Here is a 19,137-nt window from a genome sequence, read left to right on the forward strand (position 1 = left end):
TCATAAAAACACTCCTTCTGGGCCCTGGCCGGTTGGCTCAACAATACAAAGTTGGCCCGGCGTGTGGATATCCTGGGTTCGATACCCAGTCAGGGCACATACAGGAACAGACTGATGTTTCTGTTTCTCTCACTCTTTCTCCCCCCTTCCTCTCTTGATATAATCCATAAATAAAATATTTTTTAAAAAATTATTATATATTTTAAACAATATTTTAAAAAAACACGGTTATATACCAGCTATCCATGCATTACTATTCTTTCAATTATTATAAAAGATCTCAAGTTAGTACTACTATCATCTGCCATGTTACAGATGAGTAAATGGAAGCTCGGAACAGTTAAGTAAATTGCTTAGTTACACAGCAAGTGGTAGGACTGGAATTCCAAATCAGATCAAATTGATTCTAAGACCTTTATATATAATTACAAGGCTATACAATGTTTTAACAATTTCCAAGTATAGTGTGATGCTATAATAGGGACACTTAGATAAATAAATCGGAGAACTCTGAACAGGGAAGGGAAAGTTTCCTATTAAGTATAATAGGAACAGAAACTACTACAAAATTTCAAAGGAGTCTAGAAAACTATTTTAACATCAAAAGATGAATTAAAGTGACGTGTAAAATAAACTTTCAAATCTCCTACTGAAAAAAATATTTTATTACTAAATCCTAGATACTTGGAAAGATGTTACATTATCACAATAACCCTTAGGCTGCTTATTTAGAATTATTAAAGTCTTAATGTAATATCTATATAATTTCCCCTAGAATCCTATTCTGTATGATGTTCCTATTGACTTTCATTTTTTCAGTAGAGGAGAAGGGCACTGAGATGTGAACAGTCACAGTTGATATTCCATCCTGCCCCTGCCAGGGGACTTATTTTGAAACTGCATTTACACAGCAAACATACTATTTTTACCCAGATTTTATGCTATAAACTAGTAATTGTAAAAATACCTAAAGATGTACTTATTTACACTTTAAATAAGACCGAGAACTTTCACACCAAAAATCATTATTATTATACTTAATATTTCTACCAATATTTTGACTTTGGATAACACTCTTGGTAAGGCAGTTTGTATCTTAATAAGTCATGCTTGGAACTACTAAAGCTCTGAAAGCGAACAAGGTTCAGAAGCTCTGACATATGGCTATTATTTCATTTTTTGACTGTTACATGTTAACTTTTTAAAAATCAACTTTATTTGAGAACAGTTTTAGACTTACAATAGTGTTATAAATTAACACAATGAATTCCCATATACTTTATATACATTGGCTATTATTTTTAATAAATGTGAAGTATGTTATCTAATCAAATAACAGAAAGATGAATTATTTCCAAAGAAGATAAATAAATATACTATTAAACAAAATGCTATAGAAAATGACACATCCAGTACAAGATCAAGAAGACAATTTTTATTTTCTAAAGAAAATAAAACAATTTACAAAAACAAAAACATTTTAAAACTGTTTAACATTTACAAGTTCAAAATTCGTGATAATAAATCTAAAGAGGTCAATATTATGAAGTTTACAATGTGTCTTATTTCACAGACAACATAATAAAATGACAAATATTAATCTACTTTATATTAAATCCCAAATATTTAATTCCCTAAAAATACCAATTGAAGCCCAAAGCGAATTACTAAATCTAACAAAGAAATAATTAAAACACTTTGAAAAAAATACAAATGAAACATTAAAAGCAAATTAAATTTTTATAAAGGAAAAAAAAACTAATAAAAACCTGTGGTATGGTGGGTAGGATGACAGTATTCTCAGCAGGGACTGGCAGGACAGGGATCACAGGGACAGTGGGAGAAGAGAGAGGTACAGCTTCTGTTGGCTAAAAATCATCAACGACAAAAAATCAGGAAAAATACCAAAATAAAAAGTAAACACAAAACAGAAAGTTTTGTCATAAAGATAAATTAGTTCAGAAGTAACTGAGATATGGCAAAATATTAACATATTACCTGAATTTAAATGAGAAAATGACTGCCAGAAAATATTTTAGAAATCATTGTATCACAAAATATTTTATTACTCTAGTTAAAATGAGTGACTACTCCTTTGATGTTTAAATGAAAATAACAAAAGATAATAATTTACAAGTCCCCTCCTCTAGGAGACAAGACACTAGCTTCAGAGAAAGGCTACAAAATATTTTTCTAGCATTCAAGAATATATTTGACTACTTTCCTCCTTGTAGTTAAAGAATTAAAAGTAATTCCATTAGCCCATCAGGTAGGTAATTGGAGCTTACAAATCTACAGACAAAAGATTCAAAGAACTTCAAAATTTAATCTGCATAATTTAAGGTAATCTGTGCTATTAACGTCTACTAAATCAAGAGCCTGCCTGTAAAGTTATTAATTGAACTAGCATTCATTGAGTACCTATTATGCGTCAGACACATTCCAGAAAAAATGAAAAACGTGGGAACTCGAGTGATAATTTAAAAAGCTTTGACATTTACACTCAATTACGCTATCTGACTTGATTCAGCTATTTTTTAAAGATATAACTGGAACACAGAAAGGTGTTTTCTAACAAGTCCCAAACCCTGTAAACCAAATTCATAAACATTTTCTGTACCAATGATATATTCTACATGTATAAGAAACACATTAAAATTAAACCAGTAAGAAGACAATGTGCATAAGAATACTTAAAACAGAAGGAACAAATTGCTAAATTTGAAACTATGCTTTTCCTCGCTGATGAAAATAAAAAAATTTACAATGTTGACCTCTTTTGTCTATCATATCAATCAAAATTTATCAAAAACATATGAAGTCTCTTCCACAAGGTGTTGGGACAACTGGATATCTACATGCTAAAAAAAGGTAAACCACTACCTCACATCATATATAACAACTAACTGAAAATTAATCAACAACCTAAATATAAGTGCTAATACCATAAAACTCATAGAATGGGTAAATTTTCATGACCTTGGATTTGACAATGGATTCTTAAATATGACCATCAAAACCATAAGTGACAAAAATAAGTAGGATTTAATCAGAATTAAAACATTTTATACAACAAAGGGAATTATTAAGAAAGTAAAAAGACAATCAACCTCCAGAATGGAAGAAAATCTTTGCAAATCATACATCTGATAAGGATTTAATATTCAGAATAAACAAAAAACTCCAACTCAACAACAAAAAGACAATCAAAAAATGGGCAAAAGACTTGAATAGACATTTTTCTAAAGATATACAAATGGTCAATAAGCACATGAAAAGATATTCAATACCACTATTCATCGAGAAATGCAAATCAAAGTTGAATAGCACTTCACAACTACTAGCAGGCTGTAATAAAAAAGGGAAAACAAAAACAGAAAGTAACAAATGTTGGTGAGAATATGCAAAATTGGAACCCTCAAAAACTGCTGGTAGGAAAGAAAATATGGCCTCTGTGGAAAAGTTTGACAGTTTCTCAAAAAACTAATCATAGATTTACCATAAAACCCAGAAATTCTACTCCTAGGTATATGCTCAACTGAACTGAGGACAAGGAATTGGATACTCTATACCAGTGGTAGTCAACCTGGTCCCTACCGCCCACTAGTGGGCGTTCCAGCTTTCATGGTGGGCGGTAGTGGAGCAAGCAAAGTATAAATAAAAAGATAACTATAGTAAGTTGTTTTATAAAGACTTATTCTGCCAAACTTAGCAAAAATCTGACATAAAGTACTTGGTAAGTAATTATTATTATATGCTTTAACTTGCTGTAACTTTGCTTTATAAATTTTATAAAGTAAAGTTATTTCCCTACTTTTTATTTATAAATCACCATTACTGTGGAACCAGTGGGTGGTTAGAAAATTATACTACTAACAGAGATACAAAAGTGGGTGGTAGGTATAAAAAGGTTGACTACCCCTGCTCTATACCAACATTTCAATGATACATTATTCACACCAGTCAAAAGGTAGAAACAACCCAAATGTCTATAAACAGATGAATGGATTCTGATATACACTACAACATGGATAAATCTTGAAAAATTATGCTAAGAGAAATTAACCAGATACAAAAGGACAATATTGTATGATGCCACTTACATGAAATATTTAGAATAAATTCATAGAGATAGGAAGTAGATTAGCAGTTATCAGGGGCTAGGGAGAGAACAGCCTGGGGAGTTATTGCTTAATGGTTAGTTTGTTTGACGTGATGAAACAGTTTTGGAAATAGTGATGACTGCAAAACACTGGGGATATATTGTAATTAATGCCATAGAATTGAAAAGTTAAAACTTGTTAAAATGGTTAATTCTGTTACATATATTGTACCACAATAAAACAAACTAAAAAAATTTTAATGCACAAAAACAGGTACTCTTTCACACTGCCCTTAGATATATAAATCTATACAAATGTTAGGAAAAGCAATTCATCAGTAGTTGTCTATAGCCATAAAAATATCTAACCTTTCTGACTTAGTAATTCTAGAAATCTATCCTAAAGTAATACATAATTAAAAAAGCAAATGTTTTAATACTCTTCATATGGTCACTTAAGCATTGTTTATATTTGGGGAAATGTGGAATATCCCGAATATCCAGAGGTGTTGAAATGGTTAAGTAAATAGTGATAATTACGTAAGATTAAATAGATATTAGGCAACAATAATAAGTCATCTGTAAGAACAGTTTGTAAGTCATTTGCAATATTGCCTATGACATGATGTTATTTAAAAAAAAAGAAAGATGAAACATGTAAAAAAAATGCGAAGAACTGTAAGTGTAAGGTGGTCAGCAATGGGGGAAGGTCACGTGAGGAACCCAGATCCGGGAACTTTGGCTAGAGTTGCCCACACTCATGCACGCCAAAAGAAACTTCCCAGGAGTCCTTGGGAAAAGAGTGACTGCCAGCCAGTGAAATTTCACCATGTCATACTGCTCGACCACCATAGAGACCCTTTAAATATCCCCTACGCGGGTCACCCTATGCAACTTCCCTGACCTCTGTCCTGGGGCTGGGCGGGATGCACCGTACTCAATAAAGCCTTTGCTGTTCCACACTTTGTGGCTCCGGCCCCTTCCTTCTTCCTCGGCAGGGAAAAATACCTTACATTTGGTGCCGAAACCTGGGAGAAGTCAGAAGCCTGCTGGGGCCACTCCTCTACCCTTCCCCTCCTAGAAAGAACCAGGACCTCCGACCTTCCACCCACTTCAGCACACAGTGTGGTAAGTCCCTTGCCTCCAGCTTCCCCTCAGTTCTTTCCACCGAGACTCCCTATCTGAAACTGCAGCTGCATCAGGGACCTCTTTCCATTCTGAGTTTGTGTGTGCCCCTGGAGACGTCCCAAGCACATCCACTTTTCCTATCTGTCTGGTGGCCAGAGAATGAGTTGCAGGACACCAATTCTCAACTCTGACCACACTGAGAACTGAGGATGGCCATAAAGGCACAGGAATCTAAACCTAATCCAAAAACACTCCTGGAGTTGCCTTATCTGAAATCTCTCCCTCCCTAAAGAAGAAGAAACTGTTCTTCTTCTTCGCTGTGGCCAGGCCACAGAACCCACTGGATAATCGAACCAGGTAGCCTCCTGAAGGGACTTTCGGTTTTAACACCCTCACCAATTTAACTATCCCCAAAAGAACTGGGAACTGGTTGGAGTCCCTTACATTCAGGACTTCTAGTTATTTGCGCTCTCGTCCTAATCTCTGTGCCGCCTGTTCTATGCGCAGGCTACTTTTTTTGGCCAGAGAAACCTCACCTAAACCCTCCGCTCTTAATCTTTCCTCCTTCGCCCGACCCCCAACTCTCTCCCTCTCCTGCCTGACCCCCAAGGGCACCCCTCTCTTGGGACCCCTCTCTGATCCCTCTGCAGACCTCTTTCGCTCAGGTCTCTTCCCTCCAAGACCCTCCTCCCCATCCTTCACAGAATCCTGTTTCTCATTCACCTGCAAATATCATTCTCTCTTTCTCCTCCCCTGCCAGCCAGGGGCCCCTCCCTTCTCCACTGTGTTCTTAACCCCTCCTCCCTCAGGCCATTCTCAGCCTGCCATTGGCCCTTACACTAGTTTGCAGGACAGGAAACCCCAATTTTCTTGCAGGAAGTTCTGGCCCTGTCCTGCCTCTGGCTCCAGTGTTTCCTGTTGGATCTGGGTGCTGGGCTCCCCAGAAGCCCACCTCTTCTTATTCCCAACCCCCAATCCCCTATCCGAGACCTGTGAACATGTCATTTAGTTTTTAATGGTCAGGAGGAAAATGCCAAGGCTGTTTGCCAGGCCTGCACACAGCACAACGTAACACTCCAAACTCAAACTCTTGTGGCAGTCCTGAGGCCAGCAGAGCAACAGGGATAAGGCACAGGAAGTGCCCGACCCAAGTCCAAGCCACAAAGAGGAATCCCACCAGCAGCTTGCTTTAAGTGTGGCAACCAGGGTCACTGGTCCCAGCAGCGCCCCTGCCCGCGGCTGCCCACTGAGCCTTGCCCTAACTGCAAGCAGCCAGTCACTGGCGGAGCGATTGCCCCCTTTGGGCAGCAGGCTCATCCTTAGTGTCTCTATGTGGAGGACAAACCACCTAGATGGGAGGCTGGACTCCTTCTTTTCCTCTTCGCACACCACCCCTCACATGCAGTTTTTCCCCTTCATATGCCACTCCTGGCATACAGTTTTGCCTCAAGTTTGCTGGCCCCTAACCATGTCCAGCTCACCAAAAGGCTGGAACCTGCAGATCCCCCTATTACTCCTCTTTTTTTTTTTTTTAAATCCTTACAGGACCACATCTGCCAAGTTTCTCAACTCATGGCCAAACAGATGTTTCTCCTGACTCCCCTCAAAGCCACACCACCTGCCGATCTCCCCCTCCCCACGAGGCCCCTAATCAGCAGGAAGTAGCCAGATGAATAAGCGGTGCCCCTAATTAACACAAAAGATCAGAATGTAAGGTGATCAGCAATGGGGGAAGGTCACGTGAGGAACTCAGACCCAGGAACTTTGGCTAGAATCGCCCACACTCATGTGCACCAAAAGAAACTTCCCAGGAGTCCTTGGGAAAAGAGCGAGGGTCTGCCAGCCAGTGAGATTTCACCATGTCACACTAGCTCGACCACCATAGAGACCCTTTAAATATCTCTCACACGGGTCACCCCATGCGACTTCCCTGGCCTCTGTCCTTGGCCCCAGGGAACACTGTCGGGCGGGATGCACTGTATTCAATAAAGCCTTTGCTGTTCCACACTTTGTGGCTCTGGCCCCTTCCTTCTTCCTCGGCGGGGAAAAATACCTTACAGTTAGAAAAATTAACTTCTGGGGGAAGGATTACAAGCAGCTTTCCTGTGCCTCTTTATTTCAAATTCTACTTTTCTAATTGCCAATAATGAATATGTAGTGATATTATTATGATGCAGAGTGAGAAATGGGAGATCAGCTGTTCATATCAAGAGAAAAATTTATGATCACTTACCATCTCATTCTCTAAAAAAACCCCTGAAAATGTATTTCAGATGAATTATTCTAAAAGAAGCTAACAAATATCAATGATATACAGGACTATTAGAGGTGAAGAAGTAGGGACAAAGTTCAACCTTTCATTTTACAACTAAGGTTAAGTTCGCAAAAGGTAAGCTATGAAAAATGAGGAAAAAATTGCTGGACTTCTGTTACTGAATTTCTTATTTCCTAAAGAAAAAGACTTTTAGCCATTAGATTTTGCTTTTTTTCCTTCTTTATCATTTTATTAAAATCCTAAAATTTACACAATTTTAATCCAACCCACTCTCTATAGGACACTGAGCAAGTACTTTGAAAACAAACAAAAAAAGCATATTCCCTTGCCTCTTACTTAAAAAGGCAAATACTGTTGAGAAAATTTTCTAAAAACAACTGACATATCAACACAGCATTTCCTAGTCACAGCTGATAATCCAAGTAACAAAGAATTACAAAGCAAGACAGTAATTTTAATTTGAAATAAAAATACAGCCTTAAATGACTAATGACCAAATGAAGGTTGAGAGATAAGGAACAGCATACATGTTAAATTTGATAATATAATAAAATGAAGAAATAAGATATTCTGAGTGCAGGATTGAGAGTATGACAAAATTCTAGGGAACTGTATAAGATGATTCTAAATTAGAAATATCAGCTTTTAAGATTCTAACATAAGTAATAAGGCAGCAATATACAGTAACCATTATATTTGGGTTATTACAGAAAAGAAGGTATTTCAGCATAAGCATTTTAAACTTGAAAAATCTTATATATTTCATTAGACAATAATAACTATTACATCATCATCTTTTTCCTGCTGCATTTGTATCACTCATTAAGATTAGCTTGGTTTCATTTTTTTTTTTTAAATTCTTGACCAGGTGACTAACAGTCTCAGTTATTTCTATCCATAGCAACCCCATGGAATCATTAGCCTCTGAGGCTGCCTTCAGAGACCTGTTTCCATGACAACAGAGGCTATATTAACACCATCTCAAAGAACACTGCAGAAAATTTAAGTTCCTGCAAAATAACTGGATTGCATATATTTTAAAAGTACTTTTTTATATTATACAAATCGACAGCTTTTTGAAAAATGTTTAAACATTCATTTTTAGAGTCTTATTAATTTTCTTCATAGCTTTACTTTTACACTTAATGTGAGATCTTAAAATTAAACTAGTATTTAAAATGTAACCAATATTCATAAAATTGGTCTGAAGCCTTATTAGATACAGCCACGTGCACAATGTTTATTGTACATCTACTTTTATGACTATGTACCACCCTCTTTATTCAACAAATAAATGATAAAATGTATATTAAGTATACCTACCGGGATTAAATATTTTTCTGCTTAAAATAGCAAAACTAGTTTTTATACAGGGTAGGACAAAGTAGGTTTACAGCTGTTTGTATGGAAAATAAGACAATAATAAATAATAATACAAGAATAAACTCTGTGTTTCGCGTACTCACAGCTGTGAACCTACTTTTGTCCCATCCTGTATATACCTATGAATCCTGACTGATATAGGAAGAGACAGAAGGGACAAATGGGAGGTTTCTATGAGAATCCAGCTAAGAGGGGATCAGTGTCTTAAACCAAATGGTGGTGATGGGAAAAATGGACATAAGTAGTCAAATCAAGATAGATTTTGAATATATAATTTGTGTACCTGGTGACTGATGGGAGGCTGGGAGTGGGGAAGAAGGATTAAGAATAACACCCACGATAGCCACTAAAAATAACCTTTTACATCACAGTTAGACCCAAGCATAAAAGATCTGAAAGGCTATCTAAATAACATTTAAATTTTTTTCTAACTAAATTATTTACTGAAATGGTTTTCACAGCATAAAACAAAACTCAGAAGAAAGATAACTGAGACCAGGTAATTAATAATTGCTTAACATCTTATATTAACATATTATGTGAATGGGGTTAATTGATCTTAGGATACACACAAAATTTCAATAAGGTCTAAATAAATTTATACCATACTCATGGCAAATGAAATACATAAATTAGAAAATCTTTTGATATCAATATCTTAGTTAATAAGGCAAGGGCCTTATTTTGTTTCTGTATAGCATAGTTAATATTCTTAATCCAAACTCCTTTCTTGAAAGATCTACTATGCTGTGTAATGAGACATGTTTCTCTGATCAAATGTCAGAGAAGCTATCTAGAGGGAGGATAAACCAGGAAAAAACCGTGAACCTTTTGCATGTTGATAGAAGGATAAAATATAGCAAAGTAGATATATCAAAACTCTGCTTGGAAAAAACTACTCAAGAAGGGTCTGGTGCCTTCAGAATCAAGGCGTTTTTCACTGCTTAAACGTTTCTTATTTGACTCATAAGCCCTTTAGACACAGTTATTGCAAACAAGTTACCTTCAATATAAGCTGGTACAGTGGAAAAACAAACGAACAAAAACATGTTATTTGAACCAGCTGCATATGACATCATGTCGTAATTATCTCAGAAGCAAACTTTAATACAATTAGATGTATTTTAAAACATAATTGAGGTGTTAAAATACATATTTTTTTGTTTTAAAATAACAAAGGGGAGATAGAAAAATAAGTCTAGTGATTAACAATCCTATTTTAGAAACATGGGTACAGATTTGTCAGTTCATATGGACAGATTATCTAGTTCATGAATTTAATTCTGCTTGTAAGATTCATGATATTCAGTAAATGTTTAGCATCCCTTTATTATGAAAAGATAGTATTCCATCAGCATTCAGCTCATCATTTTGTGATGGTAGAAGGATGAGCCAACAACCACTAAACATTTAAAGTACAGAGACCTAACGGTTGGATTTAAAAATAAGGTTACTTTAACAAATAGGGGTGAAACTACAACTGCAATATGCTTTATTAAAAACCTGATTTTATCAGACTGTGGCTAAAGAAACAACACAACTGTGGACTTCATGATTATTAACCTAAAACAGGCTCTTAATGATTCCTAGTAATTGTACATTTACCCTGTCTATTTATTCTTCTACAAGTCCCTCTCTAATGATTCAGGCTCAGTACCATTTTTTTGTGTGTGTGTGAGAGAAGAGGCAGAAACAGACTCCCACATATACCCCCTACCAGGATCCATTTGGCAAGCCCACTAGGGGGCGATGTGGGGCAGGAAAGAGAAAGATAGAAGTGAGAGGGGGTAGGGGTAGAGAAGCAGATGGGCGCTTCTCCTGTGTGTCCTGGCCCAGAATTGAACCCGGGCCATCTACACTCCGGGCTGACGCTCTACCAATGAGCCAAGCGGCCAGGGCCCAGGCTCAGCCCCTTTCTGAAATGCAAGTTTTCTACTGTTCTCCTCCCACTTAATGTTTTGTCCATACTGACCTTCTTGCTGTTCCTCAATTATTATAAACATGCTAATACTCTTGCTCCAGATACTCATTTGGCTCAATTCCACAACTTCTTTCATGTCTTCACTCATTTATTACCTTCCACTTGAAGCCCCTTTTGGTTATCCTATCAACCCCCATGTCCACACACTCACAAATACATTTGCTATTTTTTTCTTCTTTTTTTTTTTACTTTTTCTCCAGCATGCTATGTATTTTAGTTAACCATGTCTATACATTTTCTTTCCCTTTAATCTAAGCTCTATAAAAGTAGAGATTCTTGTTCTATTCACTCCAGTATGCCCAGTACCTAGAATAGAACCTAACACATAGGAAATATTCACTCTATATCTGTTGAATAAATGAAACCCAGTGACTACCAAAAGAGACTGATTTCATCAGCACTCTAAAATGGTAAAAATTACTCAGGAAATAGACTATATATCCATTACTCACCCAACCTCTTTTCATGCTATATAGTACATAACAGATATTGCTAAAAGATTCTTTCTGTGTGCTTGGGCAGACACTACCAATTAGAAGCTATTCAAGATGATCTACCACTTGACAACCTTAGAACAGAATTTTCACACTATAAAAATACCAAAAATTTTTTGCCAGTTTCATGTTCTCTATCCAGCAATAGCTAATTGCCTAATTATGTCCTATTTGTGGTGGTGGGTGGGAGAAAACAGTACACTTCCTCAAAAGATTTTCATCTCTTTCCTTTTCAACTGTATTGGGAAGTAAATTTCGCTGACAACTCATATTTAAAACCTCTGGTGTCCTTCCTCCAAACTTCAAAGATCTACTAACTAGGTGGTAGCTAACCAGGTGGTAGCTGCTTCCTGTAGTTTCTGTTTTACCTTGTCTTTCCCATTTGTCCTTTGTAATATATAACATCCCCCCAAAAAGTAGAGCATTTCATTCATCCTTAGGTCAAAGGTTAGCAAACTTTCCTGAAAAGGGCCAGGTATTTAGACTTTATAGGCCATGAAGTTTCTGTTGTAATTACCCAACTGTGCAGTAGAGGCTTGAAAGTAGCCATAGGCAATACCCAAACAGTCATGGCTGTATTCCAATAAAACTTTATATATAAAGCAGGTGTTTGGCTAGATTTTGCCTACAGGGTGTAGTATGATTTTTAAAAAGAAAAAAAAAACTAATTAGGTCAATGAAGAAAATAGAAAATGACTTTAAGAAACCCAGTCTAGTTTTTACTAACTATAGTTGGTTTAATTATGTTGCACTGTTTAATGCATGACAATAAAAATAAGCAACTCTTCCACCCAAAAATGGAAGTGAGAATTAAACATACAAGCAAACAAACAAACAAGAAATACATATGGAAATTTCAGGTTTCATCTAGAGTTCCTTAAAATATTTTTACAAAAAAATCCTACTATATAGCCTGACCAGGTGGTGGCACAGTGGATTGAACATCGGATGTGGAGGACCCAAGTTTGAGACCCCAAGGTCACCAGCTTGAGCGCGGGCTCTTCTGGTTTGAGCAAGGCTCACCAGCTTGAGCCCAAGGTCGCTGGCTTGAGCAAGGAATCACTCGGTCTACTGTAGCCCCCCACCCCATCAAGGCACATATGAGAAAGCAATCAATGAACAACTAAGGAGCCACAACAAAGAAATGATGTTTCTCAACTCTCTCCCTTTCTGTCTGTCCCTATCTGTCCCTCTCTCTCACTGTCTCTGTCTCTGTCACCACACACACACACACACACACACACAATATATATATATATATATATCCTATATAATAAGCTGTGTTCTTATAACTGAAACAATTTAGGTTCTATACTGTATATAGCCTTTCAGTTTGGAAAAAGTGATTAAAATTATGATTTCTGTTCTGTTCCCTTGCCTCCCCACTCCTGCTACGGTAGTTGGTATAGCTGAAACTATTAATATCCAAGATCTTGGTTGTTTTTCCTGTCTTGCAAAATACTTTCAAACTGATTTTTTTTCAAATTGATAACAACACTTTGACACATTAATTTGGTTCTACAAAAATCAGTCAGAGTTCAATACATAAAAATAAAGACTATTTGATTCAAACCTCAGATTATAATGTTAGGGTTTTTTTTTTGTTTTCTCAGAACCAACAAAATTTGTAGGGCAAGTAATTGGTCCTATTCTGTCATTAACAACTTCTTCACACTTCAGAGCTGGCTGAATCAATAATCATAGTTTAGATTTCACAAATACTGTAAATACAATTCACAAATACTGTAAATACAAAGTGGGATTTACTAAAGAATAAAGAATGAATAGGGCCTTGACTGGTTGGCTCAGTGGTAAAGTGTCGGCTCAGCATTTGGATGTCCCAGATTCAATTCCCAGCTAGGGCACACAGAAGAGGCGACCACCTGTCTCTCCCCCTCCCCCTTCCCCTTCTCTCTCTTGCCCTCCTGCAGCCATGGCTCAGTTGGAGCAAATTGGTCCTGGGCGCTAAAGATGGCTCCATGGCCTCTGCCTCAGGTGCTAAAACAGCTTGGTTGCCAAGCAAGGAGCAATGGCCCCAGATGGGCAGAGCATCGCTCAGTAGGGGGCCTGCCAAGTGGGTCCTGGTCAGAGCACATGTGGGAGTCTGTCTCTCTGTCTCTCTGCTTCTCACTTAAGGAAAAAAACAAACAAACAGGCAGGCCTGACCAGGCAATGGCGCAGTGGATAGAGCATCGGACTGGGATTCTGAGGATCCAGGTTTGAGATGCCGAGGTTGCCAGCTTGAGTGCAGGCTCACCTGGTTTGCGCAAAAAGCTCACCAGCTTGGACCCAAGGTCGCTGGCTCGAGCAAGGGGTTACTCAGTCTGCTGAAGGCCTGTGTTCAAGGCACATATGAGAAAGCAATCAATGAACAACTAAGGTGTCGCAATGCGCAACAAAAAACTAATGATCGATACTTCTCATCTCTCTGTTCCTGTCTGTCTGTCCCTGTCTATCCCTCTCTCTGACTCTCTTTCTGCCTCTGTGAATGAATGAATGAATGAATGAATGAATGGAAGAAACATTAAAAAAAAAAAAAAGAACAGGCAAGACTCCTGTTAAGTGGTGAGGGAGAAAAATCTTTTAAATAAATTTATATAGGCACAGAATTAAACAGTGTTCAGGCTTCTAAAATTCTACTACTTCCAGGTGTCACAGCCAATTGCTTTAAATGACAAAACAGGATTTGTATATGCCTGTTAAGTTATCACACCATTTGGTTTATTTAAGGTTAAATAAGCCGATCATTATAGGTTATTTTCTTCACATGGTCTGAACTATTTCTACCTTTATCAAAATTCTAAATTTTGATACAAAAATGAAGGCTAAAAATGTTATCTAAATACATTTTTAAAATACAAAGAATAAAACAGAAAAAGATCTTTAGAGGAAATGATACAAAGTCAAATTTTAACAATAGAATTTAAGTCTTTTATATGTGTAAGAATATACATATCTTAATTTAATTTTTTCACAGAGGGCTTTGAATTTCTTTTGAAATATACACAATTTCACAAAATCCTGTAAAATGTTGACATGTGAATTTTTAAGCCACAGTTCTATACAAAAATGGCTTGGGAAATCTACAGTGGTCAAACCATATTTGAAAGCTCCAAACTTCCTTGCAACCATCATCAGATTAAATGTAAATAATATATATCAAATTTGTTTACTCATTTCAACAAATATTTATAAAGTGCATTCACCATGCTAGGCTCTGGTGATACTAGAGCCTAGTACTACCAGCTCATGTGAAGCTTATGGTCTAGTCCAGTGGTCGGCAAACTCATTGGTCAACAGAGCCAAATATCAACAGTACAATGACTGAAATTTCTTTTGAGAGCCAAATTTTTTAAACTTATATAGGTAGGTACATTGTCATTAACTTAATTAGGGTACTCCTAACCTGGCCTTTGCGCCCGCACGTGGTATTTTGTGGAAGAGCTACACTCAGGGGGCCAAAGAGCCGCAGTTTGCCAACCACTGGTGTAGTAGATTACATTAAACAAATCTTACCCAAATCTTACTGAAATATAGTTGTGATACGAGGTATAAAAATAAAGAGGTATGAAATACAATTCTCATGAAAACAAACATTGCTTAAAAATTAATGGCAGAAATGTTGACGAGGCTAAATCACCTATCCTGATCCCATGAGCAGCAGGTCAGTCATTTTCCAGCACTTTCATTAACACTTTATTTTAAAGATTAATCTTTAAAACTTGTTTGAATATATTAAAATACATACAGTGCAGCTTGTAAAAGTTCTTTTTACCTACTTGTCCTTGACAAAAAAGGGTCATCTAACAATCATGACAGTATGTAGAAGCTACAAAGATGAATGTAAAATACTTCCTATTTGTAGAAATTATATACAAATTTAGTACTTATATACTCATTTAGTTCTTCAAACTAAAGCCAATCTAATAATCTACATTAAGATATCAATTTTGTTTTTTAATAGACTTTATTTTTTAGAGCACTTTCAGGTTCTCAGCAAAAATTACAGAGTTCCCATAAAACCTCTATGCACACACATTTATTAACATTTGCAACGAAAATTGTACATTTGTACAGCTGAAGAACTTATAGACACATTATTACTCAAAGTTCATAGTTGATATTAGGGTGCACTCTTGGTGTTGCACAAAGTCTATGGACTTTAACAAATTTATAGTGACATGTACCCACCATTATAGTATCATACTGAATCATTTACTGTCCTTAAGATTCTGTGCTCTACCGATTTATCCTTTCCACTTTCCTAACTCTTGGCAAATGTTGATCTTTTTACAAAAGTTTTGCCTAGTTTTGCTTTTTCCAGAATGTCATATATATAGTTGGCAAGCAAACTTGACTTGAATAAACCGCTGAGCTAAAGCCAGCCCAAATGTCATATATGTAGTTGAAAGCACATAGTACACAGCCTTTTCAGATTGGTGTCTTTAAAATTGAGTCAAGGTTCCCACATGTCTTTTCATTTTTTAGAACCAAATAACATTCCACTGCCTGGATGTACCACGGTTTAGTCATTCACATACTGAAAGACATCTTGCTTGCCTCCAAGTTTTGGCAATGATAAGTAAAGACGCTATCAATATCTGTGTGCAGGTTTTTGAGTGAATATAAGTTTTCAGTTTGGGGGGGGGTCACCACCAAGGAGTATGATTGCTGGATTGCATGGTCAATTCGGTATTTTTAAAAACCTTATATAACCATTATAAACAATTACTTAACGTTTAATCTTCATCTCTATGCTTTTCTAAAGTGTCCTACTGTATAAATGACTGGATCTTAAGTATAATTTAATGTATTTTTGGAATAGGTACATATAAAGGTTCCCTAAAAAAACTCCACAATATTCTTCAGGTGAAAAGAGAAAACAATTTCCAAATCTGAGTTCTGGTATTAATCTTATAAAATTTGGCCTTTTGAGTGGAAAACTGAACTCTGCCAAAAGGCCGCATCTCACAACCAGTATAATAGAGTTTTTAACCCTAATTTTGATTGCTTAGTTAGTTAATACCCAAAGGAGACTACTTATACTCATTCTCTTGGGAACTATTCCACTATCAGAGTTGGCATTTCCAAAGTAGTTTAAGATTGTGTACCTGCTGTGCATATATTCTAGTTTAATACAAAGACATTGTACTCTTAAATATAAGCAAGAAAAATGAAGAAAATATATATATGTATATTTGTATTTTTCTGAAGCTGGAAACAGGGAGAGACAGTCAGACAGACTCCCGCATGCGCCCCGACCAGGATCCACCCGACACGCCCACCAGGGGGCGACGCTCTGCTCACCAGGGGGCGATGCTCTGCCCCTCCGGGGCGTCCCTCTTTCACGACCAGAGCCACTCTAGCGCCTGGGGCAGAGGCCAAGGAGCCATCCCCAGTGCCCGGGCCATCTTTGCTCCAATGGAGCCTCAGCTGCGGGAGGGGAAGAGAGAGACAGAGAGGAAGGAGAGGGGGAGGGGTGGAGAAGCAGATGGGCGCTTCTCCTGTGTGCCCTGGCTGGGAATCGAACCCGGGACTTCTGCACGCCAGGCCGACGCTCTACCACTGAGCCAACCGGCCAGGGCCAAGAAAATATTTATATTTGATCTATCAGTTCAAAACCCAGCTATCATTAGGCATGAGGCTAAATGTATATGAAAAATAAATAGAACAGGTTAGGCCATTCCAGGATGGTCTAAGGTGGATATGACCTGGTGTGAATATTATACCTGCTTACTGGTAGAAACAGTCAGAAGATTAATGATTATAAATGATATACTATAGCCTCTGTCTGACTGGGAAGTCTGTATTTATGCACGCTGTCCCACTTTAAGTATGAATAGTTCTCTCTTTCCATCAAAAACATACCAATTTGGTTGATAAATTATACGGTCATCCTAGTTATAAGGAAACTGAATGGTTTCCTCTCGTCTTCTCTCTTCGCTTGACCTCCTTGTGTGTATTTTTCCCCGGAATGGTAAATGTGAAGAGAATAATCAGCTATAGGATCATTACAACACTAGATAAAGTATGATATATGTCTCACAGAAGGTCTCAGGGAGAATTCAGACAGATAAAAAATTTACAATGATAAAAGATCAGGTAGTATTAAGTGCTACGAGGGGAAAAATTTTAAAAAGCATGACAGTGATGTTTGGAGTGAAGGAGTGCTGGCTGTTTTAAGTAAGAATCTGGGAAGGCAACAAATAGACAGAAATCTGAAGGAAGTGAGGGAATGAATCATGAGAATGTGTGGGGAAAAATGCTCCACGCAGAGGGAACAGCCATATAAAGGCTGGACACGTGCTTGATTTTTTTTTTTTTAATATTTTATTTATTGATTTTTTTATTTTTTTTTAGAGAGAGAGAGACAGAGAGAGAGAGAGAAGGGGGAGGAGCAGGAAGCATCAACTCCCATATGTGCCTTGACCAGGCAAGCCCAAGGTTTCGAACCGGCGACCTCAGTGTTCCAGGTCGACGCTTTATCCCACTGCGCCACCACAGGTCAGGCCACGTGCTTGATTTTTTAAGGAACAGGAAGAAGGCCAGTGTAGGTGGAGCAGAATAAGCAAGGGAGCAGTAGAAAATGAGACTGGAAATATTGCCAGGGCTAGACCATACAGGGCCTTTTGGCCTATGGTAAATAAGGATTTTATTATATATCAGATTGAAAGCTAGGGGAGGGTTAAAACCAAGGTACTGATCTGAACTAACATTCTGTGAGAAAGGCTGGCTGCTACGTGAAAAACAGACTGGCGAGAGGAAAGAATAGACAGGGAGACCAGTGAGATGTCTACGCTGTATGTAGTTCAGGCAACAAATTAAATACCAATGACCCCTGAACAACATGGGTTTGGACTGCATGAGTTTACTTACACATAGATTTCTTTTTCCAATAAATATATTGGAAAAAAATTATGGAGGTGTGACAATTTGGAAAAACTAACAGATGAACCATATAGCCTAGAAATATCAAAAAAGTTAGGAAACTCTCCCTCCCTCCCTCTCTCTCCCTCCTTCCCTCCCTTTCTCCCCTTCTTCCCCTCTTCCTCTTCCTCTCTCCCCCTCTTCTTCTCCCTCTCTTATCTCTTCCTTGCTCTTTCTCTCTCTCTCCCCCTCTCTCCCTCTCTTTCCCTCTCCCTCCCCCACTGCTCCCCCTTCCCCTCCCCTCCCCCTCTTTCTATCTTCCTCTCTCCCTTTCTCCCTCTCTCCCCCCTCCTCTCCCTCTCTCCCTCCCTCTCTCTCTTTCTCCCTCCCTCCCTCTCTCCCTCTCCTCCCACCATGAAGAAAAAAAAAAAGTTAGGAAAAAGTTAAGTACATCATGAATACATAAAACATATGTAGACACTAATCTGTTTTATAATTTACTACCATAAAATATACACATACCTAGTTTATAAAAATTGAAACTCATCAAAACTTTCCCACACAAACACTTACAGACCATATACATGGTGCCATTCAGTCAACAGTAATGTAAACAAATGTAAAGATGCAGTATTAAATCATAACTGTAGAAACTTAACTATAGTACATACTGCACTACTGTCATAATTTTGTAGCCATCTCCTGTTGCTACTGTGGTGAGATTTAGTATTGTGAGTAGTTGCTTAAAATACCATGTGATCACCATTTCCACATGAGCAGGGGTCTCTCCAGAAAAATGTGTATTGCAATAAAAAGTGATTTCTCAAAGTCCTTGTACATTTTTCACTGTGTTTAGTATAATGCTGTTAACCTTGAATAACACCTTGGGACCCACCTGAAGTGTCAC

General features: G+C 37.4%; 1 protein-coding gene across 17 annotated transcripts in view; it reads right to left on the reverse strand.

Annotated features, from left to right (window-relative positions):
- Positions 1-19,137, reverse strand: part of DLG1 (discs large MAGUK scaffold protein 1) — a 304,845-nt gene that overhangs the window by 162,861 nt on the left and 122,847 nt on the right. For 9 of the 17 annotated variants that reach the window (XM_066240949.1, XM_066240947.1, XM_066240945.1 and 6 more), the window contains one exon: positions 1,770-1,868. The exons of the other annotated variants lie outside the window; for them this stretch is intronic. In XM_066240949.1, coding sequence (XP_066097046.1) covers positions 1,770-1,868 — 99 coding nt within the window. The remainder of the gene's footprint in view (positions 1-1,769; positions 1,869-19,137) is intronic. 17 annotated transcript variants of the gene reach the window in all.

This window comes from Saccopteryx bilineata, chromosome 8, assembly GCF_036850765.1.
Source record: "Saccopteryx bilineata isolate mSacBil1 chromosome 8, mSacBil1_pri_phased_curated, whole genome shotgun sequence".
Lineage (NCBI taxonomy): Eukaryota > Metazoa > Chordata > Mammalia > Chiroptera > Emballonuridae > Saccopteryx > Saccopteryx bilineata.